Source organism: Cadophora gregata (assembly GCF_030347475.1).
Source record: "Cadophora gregata isolate MNR1 chromosome Unknown scaffold_14, whole genome shotgun sequence".
In the NCBI taxonomy this organism is placed as follows: domain Eukaryota; kingdom Fungi; phylum Ascomycota; class Leotiomycetes; order Helotiales; family Ploettnerulaceae; genus Cadophora; species Cadophora gregata.
Window position 1 is genome coordinate 808818 of NW_026695937.1, and position 23941 is coordinate 832758.

General features: G+C 48.0%; 9 protein-coding genes across 10 annotated transcripts; 3 read left to right on the forward strand and 6 right to left on the reverse strand.

Moving 5' to 3' along the window:
• Nucleotides 1-79: 79 nt before the first annotated feature.
• Nucleotides 80-1638, forward strand: ONS95_004339 (uncharacterized protein; the record flags this gene model as incomplete). The annotated part of the gene is made up of 2 exons (XM_058497698.1): nucleotides 80-865; nucleotides 922-1638. The coding sequence occupies exon 2, from the start codon at nucleotides 949-951 to the stop codon at nucleotides 1636-1638; it is 690 nt and encodes a 229-aa protein (XP_058352424.1). The 5' UTR covers nucleotides 80-865; nucleotides 922-948.
• Nucleotides 1639-2182: 544 nt separating this feature from the next.
• ONS95_004340 (uncharacterized protein) lies at nucleotides 2183-3000 on the reverse strand (the record flags this gene model as incomplete). The annotated part of the gene is made up of 2 exons (XM_058497699.1): nucleotides 2183-2396; nucleotides 2462-3000. The coding sequence occupies 2 exons, from the start codon at nucleotides 2998-3000 to the stop codon at nucleotides 2183-2185; spliced, it is 753 nt and encodes a 250-aa protein (XP_058352425.1).
• Nucleotides 3001-4352: 1352 nt separating this feature from the next.
• On the reverse strand, nucleotides 4353-5745 carry IWS1 (Transcription factor iws1; the record flags this gene model as incomplete). Its single annotated transcript, XM_058497700.1, has 3 exons — nucleotides 4353-4638; nucleotides 4686-5164; nucleotides 5221-5745. The coding sequence occupies 3 exons, from the start codon at nucleotides 5743-5745 to the stop codon at nucleotides 4353-4355; spliced, it is 1290 nt and encodes a 429-aa protein (XP_058352426.1).
• Nucleotides 5746-5988: 243 nt separating this feature from the next.
• Nucleotides 5989-7810, forward strand: ONS95_004342 (uncharacterized protein). The gene is made up of 3 exons (XM_058497701.1): nucleotides 5989-6146; nucleotides 6198-7060; nucleotides 7148-7810. The coding sequence occupies exons 1-3, from the start codon at nucleotides 6038-6040 to the stop codon at nucleotides 7448-7450; spliced, it is 1275 nt and encodes a 424-aa protein (XP_058352427.1). The 5' UTR covers nucleotides 5989-6037; the 3' UTR covers nucleotides 7451-7810.
• A 1267-nt stretch (nucleotides 7811-9077) lies between these two features.
• On the reverse strand, nucleotides 9078-12780 carry DSK1 (serine/threonine protein kinase, CMGC group). Of its 2 annotated transcripts, XM_058497702.1 has the most exons (5): nucleotides 11097-12780; nucleotides 10024-10859; nucleotides 9873-9951; nucleotides 9584-9824; nucleotides 9078-9530 (listed from the first exon to the last, which is right to left on the reverse strand). In XM_058497702.1, exons 1-5 carry the CDS (start codon nucleotides 11285-11287, stop codon nucleotides 9090-9092), a joined length of 1788 nt encoding a protein of 595 aa, XP_058352428.1. In that variant the 5' UTR covers nucleotides 11288-12780; the 3' UTR covers nucleotides 9078-9089. The 2 variants fall into 2 exon arrangements, with proteins under 2 accessions (XP_058352428.1, XP_058352429.1); XM_058497703.1 differs by having other exon boundaries at nucleotides 9873-12780.
• A 1090-nt stretch (nucleotides 12781-13870) lies between these two features.
• On the forward strand, nucleotides 13871-14812 carry ONS95_004344 (uncharacterized protein; the record flags this gene model as incomplete). Its single annotated transcript, XM_058497704.1, has 1 exon — nucleotides 13871-14812. The coding sequence occupies one exon, from the start codon at nucleotides 13871-13873 to the stop codon at nucleotides 14810-14812; it is 942 nt and encodes a 313-aa protein (XP_058352430.1).
• Nucleotides 14813-15431: 619 nt separating this feature from the next.
• On the reverse strand, nucleotides 15432-16184 carry ONS95_004345 (uncharacterized protein; the record flags this gene model as incomplete). Its single annotated transcript, XM_058497705.1, has 1 exon — nucleotides 15432-16184. One exon carries the CDS (start codon nucleotides 16182-16184, stop codon nucleotides 15432-15434), a length of 753 nt encoding a protein of 250 aa, XP_058352431.1.
• Nucleotides 16185-16310: 126 nt separating this feature from the next.
• ONS95_004346 (uncharacterized protein) lies at nucleotides 16311-16790 on the reverse strand (the record flags this gene model as incomplete). The annotated part of the gene is made up of 1 exon (XM_058497706.1): nucleotides 16311-16790. One exon carries the CDS (start codon nucleotides 16788-16790, stop codon nucleotides 16311-16313), a length of 480 nt encoding a protein of 159 aa, XP_058352432.1.
• A 1428-nt stretch (nucleotides 16791-18218) lies between these two features.
• On the reverse strand, nucleotides 18219-18816 carry ONS95_004347 (uncharacterized protein; the record flags this gene model as incomplete). Its single annotated transcript, XM_058497707.1, has 2 exons — nucleotides 18219-18629; nucleotides 18691-18816. 2 exons carry the CDS (start codon nucleotides 18814-18816, stop codon nucleotides 18219-18221), a joined length of 537 nt encoding a protein of 178 aa, XP_058352433.1.
• Between the last annotated feature and the right edge of the window lie 5125 nt (nucleotides 18817-23941).

Consider the following 23941-nt stretch of genomic DNA (forward strand, 5'->3'; position numbering starts at 1 on the left):
ACTTTTGCAGGGATGTGGAATGTACTGTAAGGCTGACCTCGGCTTTTACTCTAGTCACGTTATGGTGAGCCTATGTAAACATTCAATAACAACGATTCAGACCCCTCGCACCGGATATATCGTGGGAATGCTCTGGAACTCGAGGCTTCTATTTGGGTACTATTCATGTAATTACGTATCACGTTGCGTTCCCAATTCATGTTTGCCAAGCCTTTTCCTCACTAAGAAGATCAATGTTTTTCAGTTCTCCCTCCACACTGACTGGACTTCCCTAAGTCCAGTATCGATCGGTATTTGCTCCTGTGGTTTAGCCTAGTGAAGCTTTCAGCAGTATACATATCCTTGATACAGTTCTGATTCCAGTAGGACAAGAAACCAAGGACGTTGTGTGATACGCACTCTCAAGAGCCGGATGATGGAACAACAACGAGATGGGTTATTGTGATGCATATTCAAATGATAAGAGGCAAATTATGAAGGACAGTGATGTCAAATTTGTCGGTTTAGTTTTAGGACGTGTGTAAGTACTGAGATCTTGAAGTCTCGCTTACTGTGTAAAACAAAACAATGAAGGCTGTAGGCTGGCTACATGTGGAGCCTGGCCACACGCCTCCAAAAGGGTGTCCCAAACAATTGATATGAAGTCTGGCCTTAACTTGTGCAATGATAGGAGTAGCGGCCCAAGTATCTTCTTTGGTCAGTTACGGGGATTGCGAGGAGACTCCGCCACACTCTAATCAGGGGAAGGAAGCGAGTGTCTGGCCCCACCAAGCCTGCCAAGTACAATTTTGTTACCATATAAATCAGCCTTCCATCTCCAACTCACATCACGTTGAAAAGCATCCTTCAAGACATTCCAAGCATAGTAAAAATACACCATAGACTATTCACACTTCATGTCAACAGCTAACCTTGAAGCAGAACCAAACTGTACCAATTTCCATCACGATGGAAGTTCCGGACCTCCCCACAATCCTTTATGCGCTCACCACTCTCCTGGCCAGCTACCTGAGCCTCCAATGTTTTACACCTCCAAATAAAAATCCCAGTTCTGCTGTCCCAGACCGTATCACACCGTTCACTAGTCCAACATTCATCCTTGTTCGTCGCCTTAGCGTTGTCCTCGTTGGTGTGCACCACGCGATGCTTGTCCTCAACCCAGTCTCCCCATCTTACATCCTATGTCCCAATCCTGCCAGCATGAACCTGTCATTGTTCACCTGGACGCGACACTCGGCAATCTGCTTAGCCTTGATCATTGTCTTTGCGCCCATGCGCCTCCTTGCATTTGCACAACTTGGCAAGAATTTCACATTCAAGCTCGCCAAGCCGCAGAAACTGGTCACGACCGGATTATACGCCTATGTACAGCACCCGTCGTATACTGCCAATGTCATCGTTGCGGTGGCCAATGTGCTTTTGTTTGAGAGACCGGATGGCTTGGCGGGATGCTGGCTGAGTGAGGGGGTCGCGAAGAGTGCGTGGTGGAGTGTTGTTGGGTGCGGCTTGGCTGCTGCGGCGGTTTATGCTGCAAGTGTTAGAGTTGCGGATGAGGAGAAGATGTTGAAGGAGACCTTTGGTAAGGAGTGGGAGGTTTGGCATCAGAAAACGAAGAGGTTTGTGCCTGGCGTGTATTAATTATACTCGTGACCGAATGTCAGCAATTCTCAACAACGTCAAAACGCATTCGAAGTGGGCTAGTAGAAATTACTTACCTAAAATTAGGAATCTAAATATGCACCCTCTAAATAGCGAATCAAAGGGATCTCAAGTCCATAGAAACTAGCAACTAGACAGTAACGACAGACTTAGAAGGCGTTGGACCAGCATGATTATCGTCTGTCTGCTTTCGACCAGGACTCAAACACGCCGTCTGGCTGCAATAAAGTCAAGCACATGCATATTCGGAAAACAGCCCACTTCGCCAGTTCCAACATAATCTTTAACATTAACGCCCCGACCTGCATAATGCTTCTATACAATTCAAACACCTCACAGAGGCTTTCCATTCCAACCAAATGACTCCAACCTCAACACATTTCCGCCATCATAAGGAATAGCTAGATGTTGCAAGTCACCGATTTACGATACTACAGACCGAAAATGGATTCTCTCCCCAGATGGCTCCAATAAGCCATCATCTGGATTTCTTAGAATCAGATCTCCGTCTGCTTCATGCCCTTTAGATGATACCCGGTGGAGAATCAGCCCCAGTCTTTCGGCTATGAACTCCAACCTGGCCAGCGCCTGTAGCTTCAACATCCCGATAGATCGGTAGCTGTGGGGGATTGCCATCCTCATTGTCATCATCGTCCTTCTTGTCAAACGTCAACTTGCCAGAGATGGTGAGTCTGCTTGGCTGGCCCAGATCAGCGGCCGAGATAATATGGAGTGCACTGGTTGAAATGATTAGCCTAACGACATTTCACACGCGGAAAACCGAAAGACCACGATGACTTACGCAGCAATGAAAGCGACAATTTTCCCACCCAAGACATCACCATAGTACCACGTGGATTGATGATTGACGGCGGCAGTAGTGGCAATTACCACAATCGCCAGTATCAAATCGATCGCCACCGAAATGATTCCGGGGAGGTGCCAAGTAGGTGTCTTCTTCTTTGGCTTCGCATTGATTGAAGACCGGCCTTCTCTAAGCTCGATCCTAATTCTCACGCGGATGAATCGGGTCAAGAGGTGGTGCAGGGTTACGAGAGCCTGTCTTCCAAGGGCGAGAAAGCCGAATATAATGGCGGGAAGAGCCGAAGAACGGTGGGAAACCAGGAATGTGATGGCTGCGCTGAGGTAGAGGACGAAAGAGACGAAACGGAAGATTAGGGTTGGGTGAAAGCAGTATTTGAACTGTTTCTGCTTTGGAGTTGTTGGATTGTCATCGCGGTTGTCATCTCTCGGATCGAGAAGTCGTTCATCTTCTCCGGTGGAATCGAGTGATGGACGGTTATCCTCAGGCAAGCGGTGATATGCAGTGTTTCCAGCCATCTTGGAAATGGTGGTGATGTGTGTTTCTTTCTCTCCGGGGATTTAATAGATATAATTTGCTGGGAACCTTTCTGCTTGAACTATGCAGAAGAGGACGGGAACCACGCAAAGTATATATGAAAGCACTCAAACAAACAAGCACTTAACTTCCTGCTTGGAACAACATATATGCAGAATGCTACGCTAACATAACACAAACGCGTGGCAAATGCATCAAAACTCCAAAAGTAAACAAAAAGGAACGAATGAGCAGTAACTTTAAACGGTTGCCTTGACAGGTGCTCAATGCGGCTGTGTCAGCCTAACACGGGGTTTGAAGGATCATTGGCCTGCCAACCGCGATGAAATCAAGCGAGGGAGCTTAGCTTGGAGGTTCCGACTTCCAACAGTCTGGCTCTCCTGTTATCAGTCGTAAATTTCCCTTTTGAGCTGTTTCAGCGCGGGGGTGTGGGGTTCATGTTGCCCACTTATATCGGCCACAACAGACTTTTTTAAGGCTAATTAATCCAGAAATAAATAAATGCGGGCAAGCAGAGCTTATGATGAAATAGGGAGACACCCGAGTGCTGTATTTTGATCAGCACGCGAAGCATCCCTGACCAACGCTGCAATTATCTATGTTAGCCTGAAAGGATTTCTGTTTGCCATGGTATAGGAAGACATGCCATCCCTTGTGTAACATGTTAAGTACAAAGACGGCAATGCAAGTAAAGTGATTAGCATAGAAGCACCAATGGAGCTGTCGGTGGACTTTTGGCAAGCAAGATCGCTCTCTAGTTGAGGGTAAGAGGACAATGAAGTCACTCCTCATTAAGCTCATTCTAGATGCCAGTGTAAGGGCAATCAGAGTTCTCCTTACATTTTCTTGGAGTCTCATATCTCTGCATTGCATCCCCACATGCTATGACGTGCTCTCCTGAATAACCAGAGCCGACTTACTCAAACACGTAACAGGCAGCAGTAAATGTAAACAGCCCACAACGATGCAATCTGGTGAGAAGTGGAATGGACAGAAAGACAAACATTGACCTCAATGCTTACCTGGACTCGAGACATGAAGTAATACTGGTAGGAGTCTGGTATCCCTATCTGATCTCCAGTTGAGGGTCAGAGACCAACGGCGATCGACTACAGTCACTTCTCTGCCTCTCACGAACCCCGAAAAAAACTGCCGTATACAGCTTCGCACATAATGACTGCAATAATCTTTTCTACCGCAAAACTCCTCGCTGAAATGCAATCCACGCCGTATGCCCCGACTACGAGGCAACAAATTCGATGCTAGTCTGAAGATATTGGCAATCTCGAAGAAATCCAATGATAACACATGCTGAAGATATCCCCCACCCAGATCAAGACCGCTTTTTGCCCTGCTTGGCTGTCATCTTTCTGAAGGCTTCCATACCTCCAGCACCGATAGGTCTGGAAGAAGGATCCAGACCCTTGCTTGCATCGAAGGTGCTCTTTGGCGCAATGGTATAACTGGTGTTTCCGCTCTCCACTCTGGCTCGAGTGCTCCTGTTGGGTTGTGCAAGAACACGTTCTCGCTCGAGCTCCTTTTGAGAAAGCGAGATACGCTGCGATGGGGCTATCTGAGATGATTGAGTACCGGACGGGCGATGGGCAAGTGCAGCAGCTCTGTATATAAGTTAGTAAATGGAGTTTTATCATAAATAGAAACATACTGATGATCAAACTCCTTAGTAACGACTTTACGCTTCTTGTAGTCGTCACTGCGCTTAAGAATTGGTCGTGACCATTCTCCAAGTAATCTCTCCGCGGTTCTCTTGATTCCAATCTCCGGCTTCTTGCTCTTCGTGTAGTATAGAACCACCTTGCCAATACCACTACTGAGCAAGGCCTCCTTCTCGATGGGTAACTTAGTGAGAGCGGCAAAAAGATCTCTTTGGATGTTGTATGCTGGAAGACTGCCGTCATTCAAGGGTTCGAGGAAGAACTTGACGGATTGGAGAAAGTTGGTGTCTGGGTCAACAATCGAATGTTGGACGGTATTGCGGTTGAGCAGGGCTACCACCTCGGGCAACATCTTAAGTTTTTGTAGTGCAGGTTGTCCTTGTTCACGAGCAGAGTTGTCAGCTTCGCAGGCTTGCTCCATCCTGATCTTCAAAGCCGCAATCTCATCATCGAATGCCTCCTCGAGATCCTGTAGCAATTAGTAACTATCGTCATTTATTACGCTGTCCGAACACCCTGACGTACCACTTCATCCTTCTTACGTCTTCTCTTGTTGGGATTCTTGAGGGCAGCATCCATAGCCTTGTCCAGCGCTCTACGCCGTCTCTCATCCGGAGTCAAATTCTCCTCATTCTCAGGCGTAGGTGGTCTTCGCTCCCTCGGCTTGTCACCCTTCTCTCTATCCGATCGCACACTCTTTGGCTTCTTCGTTCTCTTCCCGTCTAGAACCTGTCCATCTGGATCTTCATCATCGTCGCGACGAGCTCGCTTCTTCTTGTCGCGTTTTGCTTCCTTGGGCTTCTTGCCATCGCCCTCTTTGTCTGCGCGTTTCCTCTTTCCAGCCTTGAGTGTTCGCGCAACGTCCTCGTCGATTCCTACCAAGGGTCTATCTTCGAGAGCAACGGTAGTAGGATCGAATTCTGCGAATTCGGCTTCATCGACCTCACTAAGTTCGGATTCGTTGTCGGAATTATCATTGTCCTCGTTGTCCATATCGAGATCAGGGTCCGCCGCTGGGGGCGGAGGCGTGTCGCGTTCTTCGTCAGACATCTTGAGACTTCTGGATTATGTCGCAAGAGCGTAGGTGCACCAGGTGTTGCTAGAGTTGGGGAGGTTGCGGTAGAGCTGCAGACGTCTGGATATTTCTAGTTGGGCCTGTCAAACTTGAGCTCACTGGCTCTCCCCTAGCAATTAAAGTTTCGCGCTAGTTCAGCCGCGCAATGCGGCCGCCTTCCCCGCTTGTTTTTGTCCAAGTAAACAGAGACCGGTTGATAAACCAAGTTCACCTTTAAACTTGCATCCACATCAGCTTCTACGATCGCAAATACAAACCACACAAATTATGTTCGGTAATCCCCAGTCAAAGCGATCACACGAAAGTCCTATGGACTGGGAATGGCAAACTTCTGGACCGACTGATCCCAAATCACCATTTCCACGAGGACCCAATCGTAAGTTCTAGGTCGCAACATCCCAAATCGCAGATGCTGACGACTGGATAGGTGGATTCGAATCTCCAAAACCAACAAACTCCTTCATGGGAGCATCATCTACACCTGCGCCGCCATTTCGCAACCCTTCATTTACTACCCCACGCAAACCTTTCGATCAAGACCTCTTCTCAGAAGTTTCCGGCGCAGAGTCATCGCCTGCAGACAACGCAGATGCAGAAGACACTCCCGACTTCCCAAAGCAGAGCCAAACCATGACTTTCTCCAGCGGCACTGTGAGACAACCTATATTTGGCAGATACGGGGCAGGCTTTCTGGGAAACAGTCCTGGCAGAGCAGATCAGCGAAGAGGCAAATATGCAAATGCGATCGTACAGAAGGTACGGAAGAGAAAGCGGATGGAACGAGACTATGCTTTAATTAGAGGACACCGAGATGGATCGGATTCGGAATCTGAAGACAGCGAGACTCGTCCAAGAAGTCGAAGCAGTAAGCATTCGAAGCCAGAGCCTGCTCAACCGGGCTGGTTTGCCTCTATCTTCAACTATATCGAATCGCATCCCAATCTTCCGAATGTTCTTTCATACTATGCACAACTCGGCGTTAACGGTTTCATCGCTGCCTTGACCATCTTCGGAATCTACTCTTTCTGGATGACAGTACGAGCAGACGTTGACAAGGCTTCTGAGAAGGAACGAGCCCTTGTGCTTGCTGAGATAGCCAAATGTGCCCAGGAGTTCGTTGTCAACAAGTGCGGCGCCGATATGCGACTACCAGCTCTTCAAGTCCCATGCGACAACTGGGAGCACTGTATGAATAGGGACCCGAACAGTATCGGTAGAGCTCAAGTCAGTGCCCACACATTCGCCCAGATCTTCAATAGCTTCATCGAGCCTATAAGCTATAAAGCCATGGTAAGTCTTCTCAAATCAAACCCTAGATCCACTGCCACCCACATCTTCACCTGCTCTTTACTAGAGTTTATCACTAACACATTTCAGATCTTCGTCGTCATGATCGTCACAGTCTGTATCCTCATCAACAACCTCGCCTTCAGCACCTTCCGCTCCAAGACGAACCACCACAATATGCCCACTGCACCACCTTTCTACCCCCAACAACAGCCACCCACGCCCTTCCAATGGGGAAACCCTCCTCAGACGCCCCAGCACAATGCCATGGGTTACGATATTTACGGTGGCCAGACGTACCAGCAAATCATGCCGAGTCAGACGCCCGGTCAGAGAAGTCCGAGTAAAGGGAATAGGAGCCCGAGTAAGGGAGATCGGTATTTAATGGAATGAGGGAGCGATTCAGCAGTGACTTTTGAGCCACTGAGGAAGTGGTTGATGGCGTTGATATTCTTGCTTGTTTCGTTTTGGTGTTTTGATTTGGTACTGCATGCTTTGGCGTTCTTGGTTGGAGGTTCTACTGGGAGAGAGGATCGGAGGAGCATTGATTGGGGTCAACTGTACCAATACATAGGGTACACACATAGGTACCCCCAGGACTTCCAATGTTCGGATATGTCCAGTATACGAGGAATTGAATACAGCAAAGATACAGCACTTTTTCGTCCGCTCTTCTAGCGAATCAATGTCTTCTGTCTCCTTACAATCCTCCTTCCTACTCATTGCTCGAAATTCCAGCACGTTACATTTCACCTCTTTCCTTCAGCGGAGTTGCTTCTAATTGCCTATTGACCTACATACACCTGCAATCTACCCATCGATACTCAAATCCTAAACTCTAGATGCAATCAGGAATAAATATACGATATCCGTATGGACACTGTACTTGCTCCACCGCCTCCACTTCCACACCGACGTCGCATCGGCGCGAGCCGTTCCACTCCAGTTCCAAAGTTTTCCAACTGAGCTGATAGTAAAGTAGATACTGGAGGGGGTGTGTGACACAGCTGGTCGTAAACGACCCCAACAAGGAAATGTTGTACTGTATTGTACTGTAGTGTGGTGTGGTATGGCACAACCCACTCATGGTAATATTGCGTCTATTATCCGACATCAAAACAGCCTTATGAACCTATCCTATTTTTCTCTTCTCACATTATACAGCGTAATCACCATCACAAAACTCATCACACGCCTCAATCTCACACCTCAACTTCGCCTCTCACAAGAAAACCATACACTACAAAAACCAGAGTTCTCTCTCTCCTCGACAGTCTAAAAAAATTCCTTGAATAATCGACTGCTTATTTGCTTGACACTTATTTATCTGTCTTTACTTGCTTTTCACTCCTTCGCTGGGTTTTTCTTGTTTGTTCGCTTGCTTCTATCTATCTCATCGCTCCACCCTATCCCCTCCCGTCTCCCCAATCCCATCCCGAACCTTCCATACCTATACCACAACGACCGCGACCACACGCACAGACAAGCTCAGGCACAAACAGACACATACACACACACCAAAAGACACGCTTTCTTTCTTTCTTTCTTTCCTATCCACAGAAAACCCAGACTTTCAAGACCTTGCAATGTCTCCTCACCATGCCTTCGAAGCCAATCCATCCTCCCAAACTAAATAGCTGGCCTCCCAAACCAACCTCCCTGCCCGATCACCTGCACAAACCAAACAACGAAGGACCAGGTATCGGAGACGTGAAGACGATAGGTAGATACATACATACATACGGGGCCGAATCCAAAGCCATGCCAGCCCAACCGACCAACCATCCATCCATCCATCCACCAAATGCATATGAGAGAGAGAGAGAGAGAGAATGTATGAACCATGACTTAGCGAATGAGTGCGTAGGTGAGTGAGTAAGTAAACGTGGAATAGAGAGGTGGGGAGGCAGATATGTAAAAAGGGTAGCTCAGAGGACGGGTGTTGATGTTGACGCTGACGCTGACAGTAATGGTACGGTACGATACTCCCTCCCCCACCCATCACCCCCACCCAATCACCCAATCACGCAAATCACCGCTTCTTAACCTCACAAGCCCACCCCTCAATCCCCTCCCCTCTACTCCCAACCTCCAGTCCCGGAATTCTAACGCCCTTCATACCAACCGTATCCTCCAACCACTCAGCGCCCGCCATCCCACCAGCATTAGCTCTCTTCTCTGGTGTGAGCTCTAACATGGGTGTTAAGAAATCAGCGACCTTGCGGGCCTCCTCGTCTTTGAAGTGGTACTTCTCCTTGAGGACGTCGGGCAGTGCCCAGTGGCGTAGGCGGTGGATGTTGCGGAGCTCGCCTTTGCGGTTGAAGATCTCTTGTGACCATTTGCCAGACATGCAGAGGGATTTGGGGAAGGGGCCGAGGAGCTCGATTATTTGGGCGATGTGGTCGTCGTCTTTGCCGTATTTAGTGCCGGATTGTGGGTCGAAAAGGTAGTCGCCTGTGATTAACTCAAAAACCTGTAGAGTTTTGTTAGTAATTGACGTAATTGTGATAAGACATGGGGAAGTACCATAGCAGCCATACTCCAAACATCAGTACTGGCACCCCATTTCGATCCCAAAATTACCTCCGGTGATCTATACTGTCTTGTTTGAATATCGTTTGTGAAGTGATGTCCTGTCCAACACGCATTACCCAAATCTGCAATCTTTACCGATATCTTTTCATAACCAGTCGGCTCTTCTTTCTTCTTCTCTTGTGATGAGGATTTATCCAGGGAAATACCAGAAACTTCGCGGGTGAGGATGTCACTATCTTTCCATTAGTTGGGACCCCTCATTAAGCGGGGTTGAACCTACGCAGTCTTCTCTCGTTGCTTGTGCTTTTCCTCGTCCTCCTTTTCACTCTTCGCCCGGGCGGATGGGTCTTTGGAACCTCCTATAGCACCACTCATTACGACTGGCTCTTCATCGGGGGCAACGCTCGCGTCCTTGACGGGAGATGGATTACCTTCGTGCATCATCTGGTTCAGACTTGTATGAGAATTGGTAGAACTACCTGGAAATCTCATCAAATCTGCATGGTTGAATGTAGCGTTCAATGGACTTGGTAAAGGCTGGCTGCCAGTGATAAGTGTCCGACGTCTTCTTCGTCCATTTGGGTTCTCTTCCTTATTCTCCTTCTTTGGTTCCTCCTTGACGTATGTCTTGACGATCTGTTCCACATCTCCAATTTCAATCAACACGTTCTCCGGCTTCAAATCTGTATGTATAATGCCGCACTCTCTGTGTAAATAATCCAGGCCGAGAAGAACTTGCTTGGCGATCTGCTTAACCAAAGGCATCGGGATCCCACGATGATTCCACCGCTTAATCAAGCCCAGTAAATTCTCACCCAAAACCTCAAAGACCATGCAGACGTGTGTGCCATTAGGTCCTTTGTGTTCAAAAGAGTCTAGCAGACTGACGACGTGCTTCCGTCCTGGGTGATCAGGTTTGGCGGCGACTATCTTGTTGAGCAGCTTGATTTCGTCTATGGCCGTTTCGGTGTAATGCGCGGCAGACCGTACCACCTTCAACGCCACATGCTTCCCAGTAACATTATCTCTTGATAGCCAGACGGTCGAGAAGTGCCCCCAGCCTAACTTGCGAACCACGGTGTATTTCCCATCCTTGAATTGCTCGCCGACCTGGACGGGATGATAGCCGCCCTTGCAGTAATCCTCGGAATCTTCTTCGTCGGCAGTCGTCTCGGCGGCTTCTTCCCGCGACGACGAGGAAGGCGAGCGATTGTTGTTCATGGCTGCTGATTTGGAGTTGGAGCTCGAGTTCGATGCGCCAGCGGATCTATTGCCATTATTGGTTGTGGTTAGCAAGTTTTTGAGCAGCGACGACATTGTGGAGATGGTTGTGGAGAATGTTGAACTGGGTCATCTTGATGGCAACGATGCTGAGGAAATGCTTGCGCAGAGCACAGCAGGGCGTTGGAAGATGGTGGTTGATAGATCTGGGTCGCAGGGTGGCAGGGTCGTAGGTATAAGTAGTGTAGAAGTCAAAGAAGAGGTGAATCGAAGAGTGACTTACCCTGCAGACTCTTGATTCGATGCCATGGCTATCGGGCCTCCCTCAGCATCGTGCTGCTGAGCCTCTGTCGTAATTATGGGCTTCAGCTCCTTCTTGCGCTTCTTGTTGACTTGGTTCCCTCCTCCATTGGCAGAGTTTGCGACGGATTTGGCCTTTTTAATGGCGGCTTCTTTTATCGACGATCCGTTCATCTTGAGGTGCGGTGCGGTGCGGTGCCCGTGGTGTTTGGTTTGGTTTGGTTTTGGCGAGGCGGGGTCCTTCCTTGGGTTTGGGTTGGGGGGGGTTTGTCGGCTGGAGGGGGAACTGCCTTTCCTTCTGATGCGAGTCAATATGAAAATCGGGGGAGGGTATTGCGGGCTGCAGCTGCTCCAGGCGCGAAGGAACGTCTGGTGTGGTCTGGTCTGGTCTGGTCTGGCCTAGTTGCGGCAGGTATCTCGAGATGTGAGGGCAGATAGATAAATGTCGCAGCGGAAGGAGGAGACTTTGATGGGGAGGGCTGAGGCTATCCGACCTGCTACCGTCTGGTCTACGCTGCGCTGCGCTGCGCTGCACTGCACTGCACTGTTTCTCGACTCCAATACAGACCAGACCGTAAGGTTACCTATGACGCGCGGGCGCGGAAAGTATTCGGTCCCCCCGGCGCAACTCTCCTGGTATGGCGTGGGATTGGATTGGCGGCAGATCAGGAAATGGAACTGGAACTGGATATGCCACTGCAAATTGAACCTGACAACACAAAACTTCTTCTTCTTCTTTTCACCTTTCCTCTCCTTTCCTTGCTCTGGCGCACTGAAAGGCACTCGGGCACAGAATCCTGATGTTGATCTAAATCGACTCGACCAGACGCTTGGCCAGGTCGGGGAGATATGCCGTAATCACCAAGGCGAATGGTGAGCGGAACCTAACCTGAACCTGCACTCAAGAACTAGGCGCTGGCTGGCTGCGATGGCAATACTGCGGCGCTTTCTTCGATACAAAAGCGTAAAGTCCGAAAGTATTTGTAGACACGATAGACTAAGCTTCTCGCCACCAGCTGTCTGACAGCAGTTCGATAAGCACTCGAAATGAAAAATATACAAGAAGGTCTGCAGCTGAAATCGCGACGCGGAAGAGGAGAGGAGAGGATAGCCAGATGCAATGGGCTGGTAGCGAGTCGCATCGGGCTTGTTTTGTACTGTAAAGGTGACGGCGACGACTGGAGACGTCTAACGAGAAACGTGCAATTGGCTGTTGGCGCTGGCACGGCGACTAAAATCGTCTAGAACAGGGGGAGGAGACTCGAGACTCGGGAGAGTAGAATGAAAGCCTGCAGATCCGGCGCGCGGGATGGCGGAATTAGATGGCCAGATATTTATCTAGCCGCTAGACTACCAAAAGGGGTAGATTGGTTGTTGGGCTGGTAGGTGTCATTTAAATGTTGTTGAAGTCTTGAGACTGTTCCAGGACATGATGAGGGGCAAACCTGTATGGAGGGGTAGATATGGAGACGAGTGAGTGAGACAGCACTTCTATCTATCCTAGTATTGACGTCCAAGGAAACAGATCGTTTACTGCTTTTTAATACAGATGTAAATCCTTAATTACACAATTTATCCTCAAAGTCTCTACCTAAGTAAATTGCATACGGGAAGCATCCTTGAGATTAGCTACAAAATTTAGATCTGCGATAAAGTTTAGCCTTGATGAACGATGATGTATTAGTATCACCCGCCAAGCCCCATCCTGAATATTAAGCTGACCGGACTCGCTGACTCAGCCTTGACTTCACAAACTGTTGCAAACGACTGAACCCACCACCATCTCACCTTTCACCTCCATATCAAGCCCCAATATTATCAAAGCCCAATATCAGAAATATCTCATTGCATCACCAAACAGCCCACCACTTTCCCAAGTAAATTACAATTGTAGTGGCCAGTGGCTTGTACCCAGACCATGTCTCGCTGCCCAGCTGGCAGTGCATTGCATACCTATCACGACGTGCTTCAATTTGTGAGGCTGTTCCTGGTTGCCTGGATCGTCTACGATGCTGCACGAGTGTGTTGTGCCTGACCGGACGCCCTGCACTTGGTTGGGTCAAATCAACCTCATCATTTTGACGAGTTTCATGTCGATGTCTTCTTAGTGAACAATATCAACACTGAGTACATTGATTCCCACAAACCCGCCAGATCGGACGCCGACTATTTTCGGGATCGGGCTTATATTGGTGTGGTGATATTTGTATTTTCAAGATTCTTGTAGTGTTTTGTTTGTTTGTGTGGAGGCTGGGTTTCGGAGGGCGCCAAGCCCAGTACGCTGGCTCTTCCTCCTATTTCAAAGCTACCTCGGGATCAGAGCACCGCCTCACGAGCCATATGAACATCTTACATCAGAACCCATTCCATTCATATGCAAGCCCGTGACAGACATGTTCGGTAGCGGGCTCTATCCTCGTCCGAAAAAACGACTTTGAGTCTACCGACAGGTAGTCGCTGTGGAAAAACATGGCCAGCTGCAAAAGTTGCACTCTTTCAATTTCTCTTCTCAGCTTGGTTGCGTATCGTGTATCTCCGACCTAACACTCAATTGCTCTTCAACTAGTGACAAGAGCAAAGGAGGTAATCTCTATGCGTGCCTTCCTTCCTAAAACCACATTGTCACGATGTTGCTGGTACTTCTTTCCCGCTCATGCCGCCATCTGCCCTCGCCCTTTTCCAGATCCATCAGACATCTGAGCTTCACCAACATGTCCAAGAACATCAATATATCTTATCAATTACAAATCATCCAACATGTTCCAGCCCAATCCGTACCACTACTGCAAAGACGATCAAGACCACCCCAACCTTCGGCATGATCCTGTGTTCAAAAGCGCCGAGGAGCAGAACGTCTTCGTCCAATTCCTGCTTCAAGCCATCTACGAGGCCAGGAAATTTGAACCGTCTCACGGGATTTCTAAGCCAAATATTACAAAGCTACCCATCTGCAACAGCGAACCGCTTGTTGGGTATTCCAGGTCGCTTGTCACTGAAAAATACCGAGAACGAGCCTCCTTCGCCCCCATACGGACAATACCTATTTTCGAAAACCCAGGACAGCTTCTGAATACTCATCCCAGCCTGTTGCTTCCGAAGCCGACTCTTCAACGACACGATTTTTCTGCAATCGGCCGCCCGCCAGACGCCAACCAATGTATCCAAGATTTCCGTTCCAGTAATGCTCCACCAATGCCAGACCAGCCAGCAATTCCTGTCACAGGACCTTCTATCGGGGAAGTATGTTATCAGTACCCCACCACTCTTCGAGCAGAGACGTCTCTAGGCCTGAGTTTTCAAGTACCCTCCTCCGCTCATTCCTTAGCCGCTCAGGAACCTCAAGAACTTCTCCGCTTAAACGCCGTGAAGAAAAAAGTCTCGATGCATTTCAAGCAGAAAATCAACGATCGGCTTGGTCCAGATAATCCAAGTCCGATGAATTTGTCAGGGTGTTTGCGCGATCCACGAGAGATGACACTCTTGTGTGCGTTGAGAGGGGGCTTTCTACTTTGGGATCTCGCTACTGGAAAGTTGCTGGTTAGGGACGGGTGTGATCGAGGCTGTTGTGGAGAACTGTTGTGCAGGCAAGCAAGCGACGCTAATGATGCTTTGGAGAAGAGTCCTGACGGGGGGTTTGGTTTGATTGTGCGAGGTCTGAGGCAGACGTTTCTTGACTGGCAGCAGAACCAAGCAGCCTAGGACAGGAGATTTTCGACGCTTGGTCGGAAAGTACTACAGATGGAACGTAGTAGAATGTCGAAATGGGATGCAACAAGTGCTTTTGTGAGTCGGCAACTTGGAGTCTATATGCCCGTTGAGTACATGCGTATGAAGGACGTCTTCGCTAGCTTTCGCCCCTAAGCAGCTTCGAAGCTAGCTCACTGAAAGTCTCCAAGATACAAGCTTTGATCAATTCAGAAAGGTGAAATGTAAGTATATGTATGTCATTTCATTCATTAATTTGCTCTGCCCTGTCTTGTGCGTTGCCTTCCTTCAATTGAGAAATGCTCTGCTAATATCCGCGTATGAATCGTCAAGTATGGCCGCCGCGACTGCGTCTTAGCATCCGCCACTGCTTCAATACTTACATACCTTCAGAACGGAAAAGAAAAAATAAAGAACGTGGGGATTCCGATTCGAAATTCCACAACCCAAAGCCTTGACCTTCCGATTTCAACCTCCGATGGGACCACGTCCGAGATGCAAATTGAAGAATGCCTTCAGGAACAAACCCATCACCATTCTCGATATGCTTGTGCAAAGAAATAAAAGTGCAACCCGCACCGGTATGTTTTTGTGCTTGTCTTTCCGGCTTGATTCAATCCGCACGAGGAGAAGTGACATTTGCCCAAGTGGTGTCGCCCTCAGCAAGCTTTTCCTTCATGAACATTTCAATAAATTTCTCAAAGCGGCCGGATTTCATGTACTTCTCGATAATGCCCTTGCGACGGTTCTCTTCCGTATTCTTGTCTTCAAACTCCATAAGCTCGTCGATAGTGATTTCGTTGTTGGCAAACTTCTTCTGCATCTCATCGTATTCATAGTCATTTTCGTCTGGCTTCATGGCCCATTGCAAAACTTCACTGATGTATGCGATGAAGACCTCGACCTGTTTCGCTGTGATTGGCTTTCCGTCCTTGCGGACTACTAACACAGTTGGCTCATTGCCTCGGCACCACCTATCGATATCAGTCCAGCCCCATGATTGATTTTCCTCGGCAGGATTGGCATTCATCATAAGCTCTTGGACTTTGATGTTGTCGAAAGGTGATTGCATCTTGCCAGAGTGGAACGCCTCCAAGACTTCTTCTTCAAAGTCACATTTGCTCACAAGCAGCGTGAAACCCATGTGTGCGGACACTTGACACACAAACTGTGGTACGTTTCTGCCCGATACCATATGGTCGAGGAGCTTTCGGGTCGATTCCGGGTCTTGATGGCCCTCTTTTTGAGAGCGTCGCACGTACACGTCGCGAAATGCTGCTTTACCAAGAATCTTCATATCTCCGGAACAGCTGATCTTAACACCCTTCACCCACCAGCCGTTCTCCAGTAGAATGACACGATTCATTTCCGGATGCTCGTAGAACTTCGCGGCGCTGGCGAAGTGATCAATCGCGAAACGCAGATCACCAAGCGTGATATCTTCGTACGTCTGGTTGCCAGACACTCGATCCTCGGGGTCATCTGGCTTGGCTCAGACAACAATGACAGGGCCAAGCCATCTTCCAGCTGGGATATCGAAGCCTGATGTTGAGGCATAGATGCTCTCTGTTGGGCCGCAAGTTCCCACCGCATGGTCGCTCATGTAGATCTCAAGATTGTAGCCACTGGCGAAGACGTACTCGCAGCCCGTAGCTCCTGGGACATGCTCTTCGACGTGGATCGAGACCTCCTTATCGCCGTCCTCCTCCTCGCTATACGTCTCGCTTCGTGCCCAGACGAGCTTGGGAATTGTGCCGTGCTCGGGGAAGAGGATGGCGAGCTTGTGAGTCTCCGTGATCGTGTCCTTGGGGCGGGGGTTGCTCGAGAGGAAAGACGTCATCTCTGAGCAGAGGAGCTTGTGGAGTGGGTAGTCGATTCCTTGACATCTGGTTGAGCAGTATGCAGCAGATTTGCAATTGCTGCATCGTTTGTTCGCTGCGTTGTTGCAGATGATACAATTGTTGAGTGTCATCTTTGCGGTATTCGAGGTTTAAGGTGAAGAGTGAGTGAGCTGTTTTGTGTAAGCTGAAATCTTCAAATTGTCGGAGACGGGCAGGTGAAAAGAGGAGAAGACTCCACTTACCTGTTGTTTCGTCGAGAAGGGTTGCTGAAGAATCAATGAAGGCGTTGTCTTCTGACCTTTGCACAGCAAGGCAAAGATCGAGTTGTAATTGTATGATACCGCTGATATCGTTGATGTAGCTGTTGAGCGGAAGAACGGTTGCAGGAGAAGACTCTAAAATACTTCTCTAACGACAGCCGCCGCTAAGCTAAGGTTTAGGCAGACGCGAAATCAACTCTACAGAAAGAGAAATAGTGAATTGCATTGATAGTTGCTTTTTGTTCGTTGTTTCCTTCAGGCGTAATCTTAGCGTCTGTGGCGTCTAGCAAACATCTTTGGCGATGGTGTGAAAGGCAAAATCGTGGATGCCTGAGCAGCGGATCGCATCTCAGATCTTCGAATTCAGGAGTCTTGTCGTTTCTAATAGAATAAGATTTTAATATCATGGCAAATATGTTCTTGGGTGTGAAATATGCCATTTGGGAATTCGCTTCAAAAGCAGGATGTGAGTTTTGATGTTGGTGCTGTCACGCGGGCTGACTGACTCGCTTAGCGAAAATCAAAACAATGGAATCCTTCCTCTTGGGGATGACTGACGAGCATCCGCCTATAAGTTTAGACCCACGAAGCAATCACTACTTTTGAAACCCAATGAAGGTGTTTAGACCAAGTGTGTGCAGCACTTCTAGGACTAATCCTGGATGAGCGCGAATCTATTTCCCACTCTTCAGACAGGAAACTTGCTCTTTGGATTAGGTATGAACTCTTTAGAAGAGCCGTTGGGACTTTTTCTTCGAGAGTAGTAGTCGAAGAAGAGTAACACTGTTACATTGAAAATTGTGAATGTTTCAACAGGCCATAATGGTACATTGGTGCTGTAACGGTAAGAAGTTTCTGCTACTTGTGATGCACTAGGATATGTTCTCTACGCCTGAGGACACCGCACGGGAAGCAGATGAAACCCAGCTGAACTGTGACTTACGATGAGTTTGGTAAAGGGTAAAGTTTTATCCAAGTATTGTAAGCCCTCATACTACATTTATCCTTAATCATATATATCGGAACTTCCTTCGAAGCCCTGGAATCTTTGCGTTATAAACTCGACTTCTTCAATTGTGGAAAGGTCACTACTTGGTGTTATGGAAGATGTCACAAGATCTCTCAAGACGCTCGATTGTATTCAAAACGCCTCAGGAACTAATAGTAAAGACCGGACCAATACTTTGCTAGCGCGTGCACTCACTAGCAAGGCTGGAAGACTTCCAACACCAACATGCCACCTCACACCATACCTCTCGTCCAAGCCATCTATCATCCACCATACAAAACTATTGACCTCTAGGCAGCAATCTCAAATGCCTTGAAGACTTCTGGAACATCTGCTACACCAGATCCGTTGTTCGCAAGCTCAGCCAATTCATCAATGAGACCTTGGTCCATATTGACAATATTGTACTTCTGTCCATCACCAAGGAACAGCACATCTGGCATCACTGTAGAAGTGCATTTGCCGACTGTCTGGGAACAAGCGCCCTCCTCAGTTCCCCTCTTCTTCCCGCGGAATCCATATCCTGCGCCGGTGTACGGGCCTGAGTTCAGGCACTTTTCGGTTCCGCCAAATAAAGAATCGGTAGTTCTCGTTCTTGCGCAGTTACCACCCTCATGTCCTCTCACTTCAAGATTCCAGTTGGTTGGGACAGCGTAGAATACGACACTGGAGACGGATCCGGAAGGGATACCGCAACATACCTGTGGTGGCATGTTAGGAGATTTCCAGTGACGGGCTTTATGAGCAGTGAAGAACACTTACGTTGGGGTTGTAATTCGTGCATACCCAACCTCCACCGCGGGAGTCACAGTTACCCCAGTTTCTGAGACCGATATCAATTGCTGAGACCGACGCCGTGAAACCAAGAATAATGTTGAGAACCTTCATATTGATAACAACTAAGGCTTGATTCTTGAAAATGGGCAAGTTCTGTGGGATTTGAAGATTGATGGATGAAGCTCGAGAAGATTGGTGCGATGAAGAGAAAAAAAGGCTACATTGTTGCAGATTCTTTTCTTTTTATACAAGTTTTAGGTGTCGTAAAGGAGTGATTTCTTGAAAACCTGTCAGGTTTCTTCTCCCGCATTATTGGTCCGTTCGTGAAAGTCAACACAACAATCGCCAGTACATGAGTTCCCCGCTAGTTATACGATTCTATGTATTCTATAGGTTTCACTCGCATGCCCAAGAGATTGGCACAGCATGTCATCTTTTGTTTGCATCGTCGTTTGTATCCTATACGTCTCGCAAGGCAACCAAATTTTGAGACTCCACGGGCAATACAAGCATGAGAAAGGATCCCCTCGATCTGCCGGTATTAGCCAGATTAACCACACGGTGTAACGTCTCGTATAGGGCTTGCTAGCCAACACAAGAAATAAGAGTAGCTTCACAACCCCTCAATTATACGATCTTGTGAATTCTATAGGTTTCGCTAACGAATACAGCGAGGCACAGTTCTTTTTTTGATCCATTATTCTTGACGTAACACAGATGGGACGGGCCGGGGAACGGGAGCACGGCAAGGGTGCATGTGGATCGATGCAGTGCCCAGCCCTCCATGCCAATGTACGAGTACGGGTGGAATTGAGATACTTCACCAATGCGACAGGGATTTGAAATTCAAGCGCAAAATTTAAATCAAGGTATTGATATTAACGTAACGGGACCTACCGCATTCTGAACCGCCAGCGGGCATAACACTAGCTACGGAGTATTTCCCAATTTTGCTCGAGCTTCACGAAAATATCAGTTTAGAATTTCCTCATGAGGGCTAGGGCGGAATAGGGTCATACGACCCAGAGCCTCTCACTGTGCTTCGAATCCTTGCATCTGCCTCTGGCCATGACGGTAGCTCATGGGGATGGTTAAGGGAGCGACCCGAGACAGCAATTATTGTTTCTTGTGGGATCACTCACTTGGTTTTGTATTCCTACCCTACTTTCGATACCAGAATATCAATAATACGAAATCATATGGGAAAGTAAGCAGGATTTCCCAGGGAAGTCTGGATACCTGCAATACTGCAACCCGCTAACCGACCTCTTCAATTAGTTTGGCACTTGCTAAGCAGGTCAGAAATTCTAATGCTTGGCCAATTCGATTCCCTAGATAAGGTAGTGTTTCTCCCATGCCGCTTTCACAGCCTCCAAAAACCCCCGCTTGCGATAAATACCACCTTCCTCATATAACCTGCCATGCTGTAGAAAGATTCCTTGGAGTATAGGAATTATGCCCTTATGAGGCTGTGTATAGTCTTTATGGGGATCCACGTGAGCTCTCGGTACTGCTTCTTGAGAAGTCCGAAGAAGTCGAGCATTGACTGCGCTGGGGATGAACTTCGCTACTCCTCACTCCTAGGTGCATGCTCATCTAGACCCTAGATGGGCTCGATAAATAATGGATCATTGTCAAATTAGCGTGATGGTGACCGCCCCTCCGCACGAATCAGACCACTTTGAGCAGTGATTCAGTAGTCGATAAGGGAGTTTCTGCTTGGGGAGGAGCTTTGGAACAGAACGAGGTGGATCAGCAAAGGGCTATCACGTACATGAATGATACAGAACTTCGCGTCGAGGACGAAGGAATGCGCGTTGTGACTCGCTGAGGTGAGGCCAACAACCTGATCTGGTACATTTACGAGCCACAATTCACTCATCGCTTTGAGATTACACCGAGTTCACTCATGTCCTCTCCAATGTTGGCGGCCTAGACCCCATCTGCAGCCAACTTTTGCCAGTCTGCCCTTAGCAGCCAGAGCCGCCGTGAGGTGGGTTATTCCACATGGGAATGGGCCAACTTCGCGAATGCAAGGGAAATCGCGGAGTAATGCAATGTTTTCGTCCGATTTTCCGAAGACGAGTTGAAATTCTGACGAAATGGTGGGCCTCCCTTGGTTCGGCGGCTGCTCTAGTATTGTCGGAATCGTCCAAGTACAGTTCAGAGGATCAGTTGTAGTCGCGTGCGGCGATGGTGGCCTCTCGAAAGTATGTGGCGTCGTGGACTTCCACGAACACGATTTTCAAGACTTGACGACGTATGGCGCCAAGCTCTCGATGGGTAAACAAAGGTTAAATGCTAGCATGCAGCCCCCCTTTTTCTCTCGCTTAGGCCTGCATGTTATCCGTGCCAAGGCGCCTTCTCGAAACTCTCATCGATTTGTGTGGCACGTTCTCAATAATCAGATCTCTTATTGTTGAAAGGGCAGATATCTGTAACAGTAATAGTGTCATTGAGTAAGCAAACACGAAAGCAGACACTTGGACTTTAACGCTGCATCACACTGTCACTTTATTATGTCCGAATTGCAAAAGGGGCGGATAAACACTGTTGACTCAGAGTTCTCTTCTAATCCCCTATTCTTTCAATTGCCTGAGTCCCACCTCAAATGGGTCTCTCCAATTTCCATACGCGCCCTTCAAATTTGTCCTAGTGGATTTTCAAGATCTCTTGTTGACGCGATGTGAAATCGTTACGGAAAAACAGATCCGCTGGATCCCCTTCGCTTTTCGACACTAACTGAAATAGGCTCACTCGAATGTATTCTTGATTCGTGCTATCAACTTTTCGAAGTAGTAGTCCTTGCAAATCTGTTGACCCTTCTCCTTGTGATCCACGAATTTTCCTGACTATGGGAACCCAGTACACGGGAAGGCCTGCGTTAAATTCTTTCTCGTCGATCCAGGTATCCCAGCGTAGAAAGCAGAGCTGTTCGACAATTTTGAATTCCTGACTACTCCAAAAATTGATCCCGGATTTATTAAGAGCTTCTTGGCGAGAGAAGCTTCTCGGCTGAACGGGGAAAATACGTCCTTGCAGTGTCACAATTCCGGCTTGTATCTGACCATATGGATCATCCGTAAATTTTTCAACGTGCGTTTCGATTGAAATGATGAGCGCTTGGTTTCCTGAATCATAGCTGTTAAATGGTAAATCAGAACCGTAGCTTACTGCGCAGTCATGACTTCCCCACGACCATGACGGCCCTCGAATTTCGTGTCTTTCATCTCTGACGTCTATTATGTGCCACAGAAGCAATAGTACCAAGCTTTTCTTCCATATTCCAGCAACATATTTGTCTCTAATCTTTTCCGCCAACAGTCTTGCTATGCCAGATACAGCAATGAGGCGCTCTGAGCTTCTTGTCAACTGCCTCTCGGAGTATTCAGACACGAGTGTGACCCAGTATTCGTACGGGAACTCAATATCATTGCGTTGACGAGGATCTAGGATATCTTCGTGTTTGTAGTCTTCCGCGTGTGTTCAACTTTGACCTCGAAGAAGCCCAGAAGGCAAGGTTTGGGAGGCGACCAGCTCTCGACATTCCCAAATAATCTGTTCAGCCGAGCTTTGATCGATGTGTCTCGTCATTTGGTCAATATTTGCTAAGAGTAGCTTCGCAGGTACAACCTCTCCCCGGCAGTGACTAAGAGTTGCGTAGGCGCCGTCTAAATGTTCTTCCGCTGTAATACTTAGCTGGCAAACGTCCAAATTTACTGTACCGACATCTATGACGCGAGTCGGAAGAAAACCTGTTTGCACTTGGTGACATGTAGTATGAGAGGTTACACACTCAATTTTCCATTGCTTCATCAAATCTATCTTGCTGTCGACCTCCAACCCGCGAACAGCTGAAACCGAATTAGCGACTTCATCGTCCCCAGAAACACACCATCCACGCCAGGCTCACCGTCTTTGGGAATAAGGTAGAAGAATTTTCTTCCCCAACCTTCTCTGTTCTCTAACATCAAGCATAATTCTAGGCACCCCTCGTAACGTTCACCCCCAGCTCTGCCCTCATTTGAATTCTCAAATTCGCAGCTATCTATCGAATACTTTGTAGAGTAGTCGCTAACAGGTTGAACCGCCCTTCCCAAATCGATACGACCAAGGAGAGATGAACAGATGACGCAGCCGTGATCAGCTGCTGAATGTATACCGCTTGTGGAAAAGTGGTGCTCCTTTCCATCCGGGGTGTTTGGAGGATAATCACCTGTAAATACGCCTTGGCACTGTGAGCACAACATGAAGTCTGACATGGTTGTCGTTTTTCTTTCTAGGGAACGAATGCTCTACTGAAAGTCAAGAGCAATGTTGTGGTCAGGTAGGGGGGATGTGACGGTAGTGAGAAGGTAAGCTGCTGCCCCTCTGATGTTGCTGCGGGTAATCATGTCACCGCTCCCGGATCCGATCCGTCAATTTGGAAATGTTGGCAGAACTAATTTACCATGCCTGGATCACTATGCCATCAGGATTTCTTGCTAGAGCGCCGAAAAATATTAAGATAACTCGATTTCCTCCGGTCATGGGTGGAAGTCAAGGGCTTGGAGGAACAATTATATCATAGACCTTTGTTGTGACGACAGCTTTATGCTCTAGCTTAATGGAAATCTGAGCATGCATGTTCCGTTAGCCATCAAGACCACACTCCAGCCTAAGCTACCAGGGGGTTACAGTCTCTTTTTTCAAGTGATCACAATGGTGTCTTATCTCCAGGGATCTTTTGTCTTGCGGAGCAGTAGAGATGTCTAGTCTCAGCTTGACTAGCCAACTTGCCATTTCTTCGACCAGTGAGACTACAAGCCCATTTTCCTGCTTCTCGTCCTCACTGGGCAAGCAGTCTTAGCATATAGCACGGATATATATTGCACCCGCGCGAAGAACAGCCAGAGTTTCCTTGGCGCTGATGTGCCTCCAACAGAAAACCAAATTTGTGGATAATTATTATTTCGCTCAGATCTCTCAGCAGCCCTCCGCTGTATGTCGATTATACCTGCTGTTCTGTAAATAATCAGAAATGAGTTTTTCTGAGCGTGGCTAGCCCAGAAAGGAAACAGCTGCTGTTGTCCACTTCGTTTTACCATCTGTCATTTGTAGGATCAAAATTCTGCCAGAGAAAGTCGTTAATTTCGATCATAACCAAATTTCCATGTCGAATTCAGAGATCAAGCATAGCTTTGTCAGTCTTCAGTATCTCTGATATTATTTTGGCTTGTCCTCCGGTCGGTTGTGA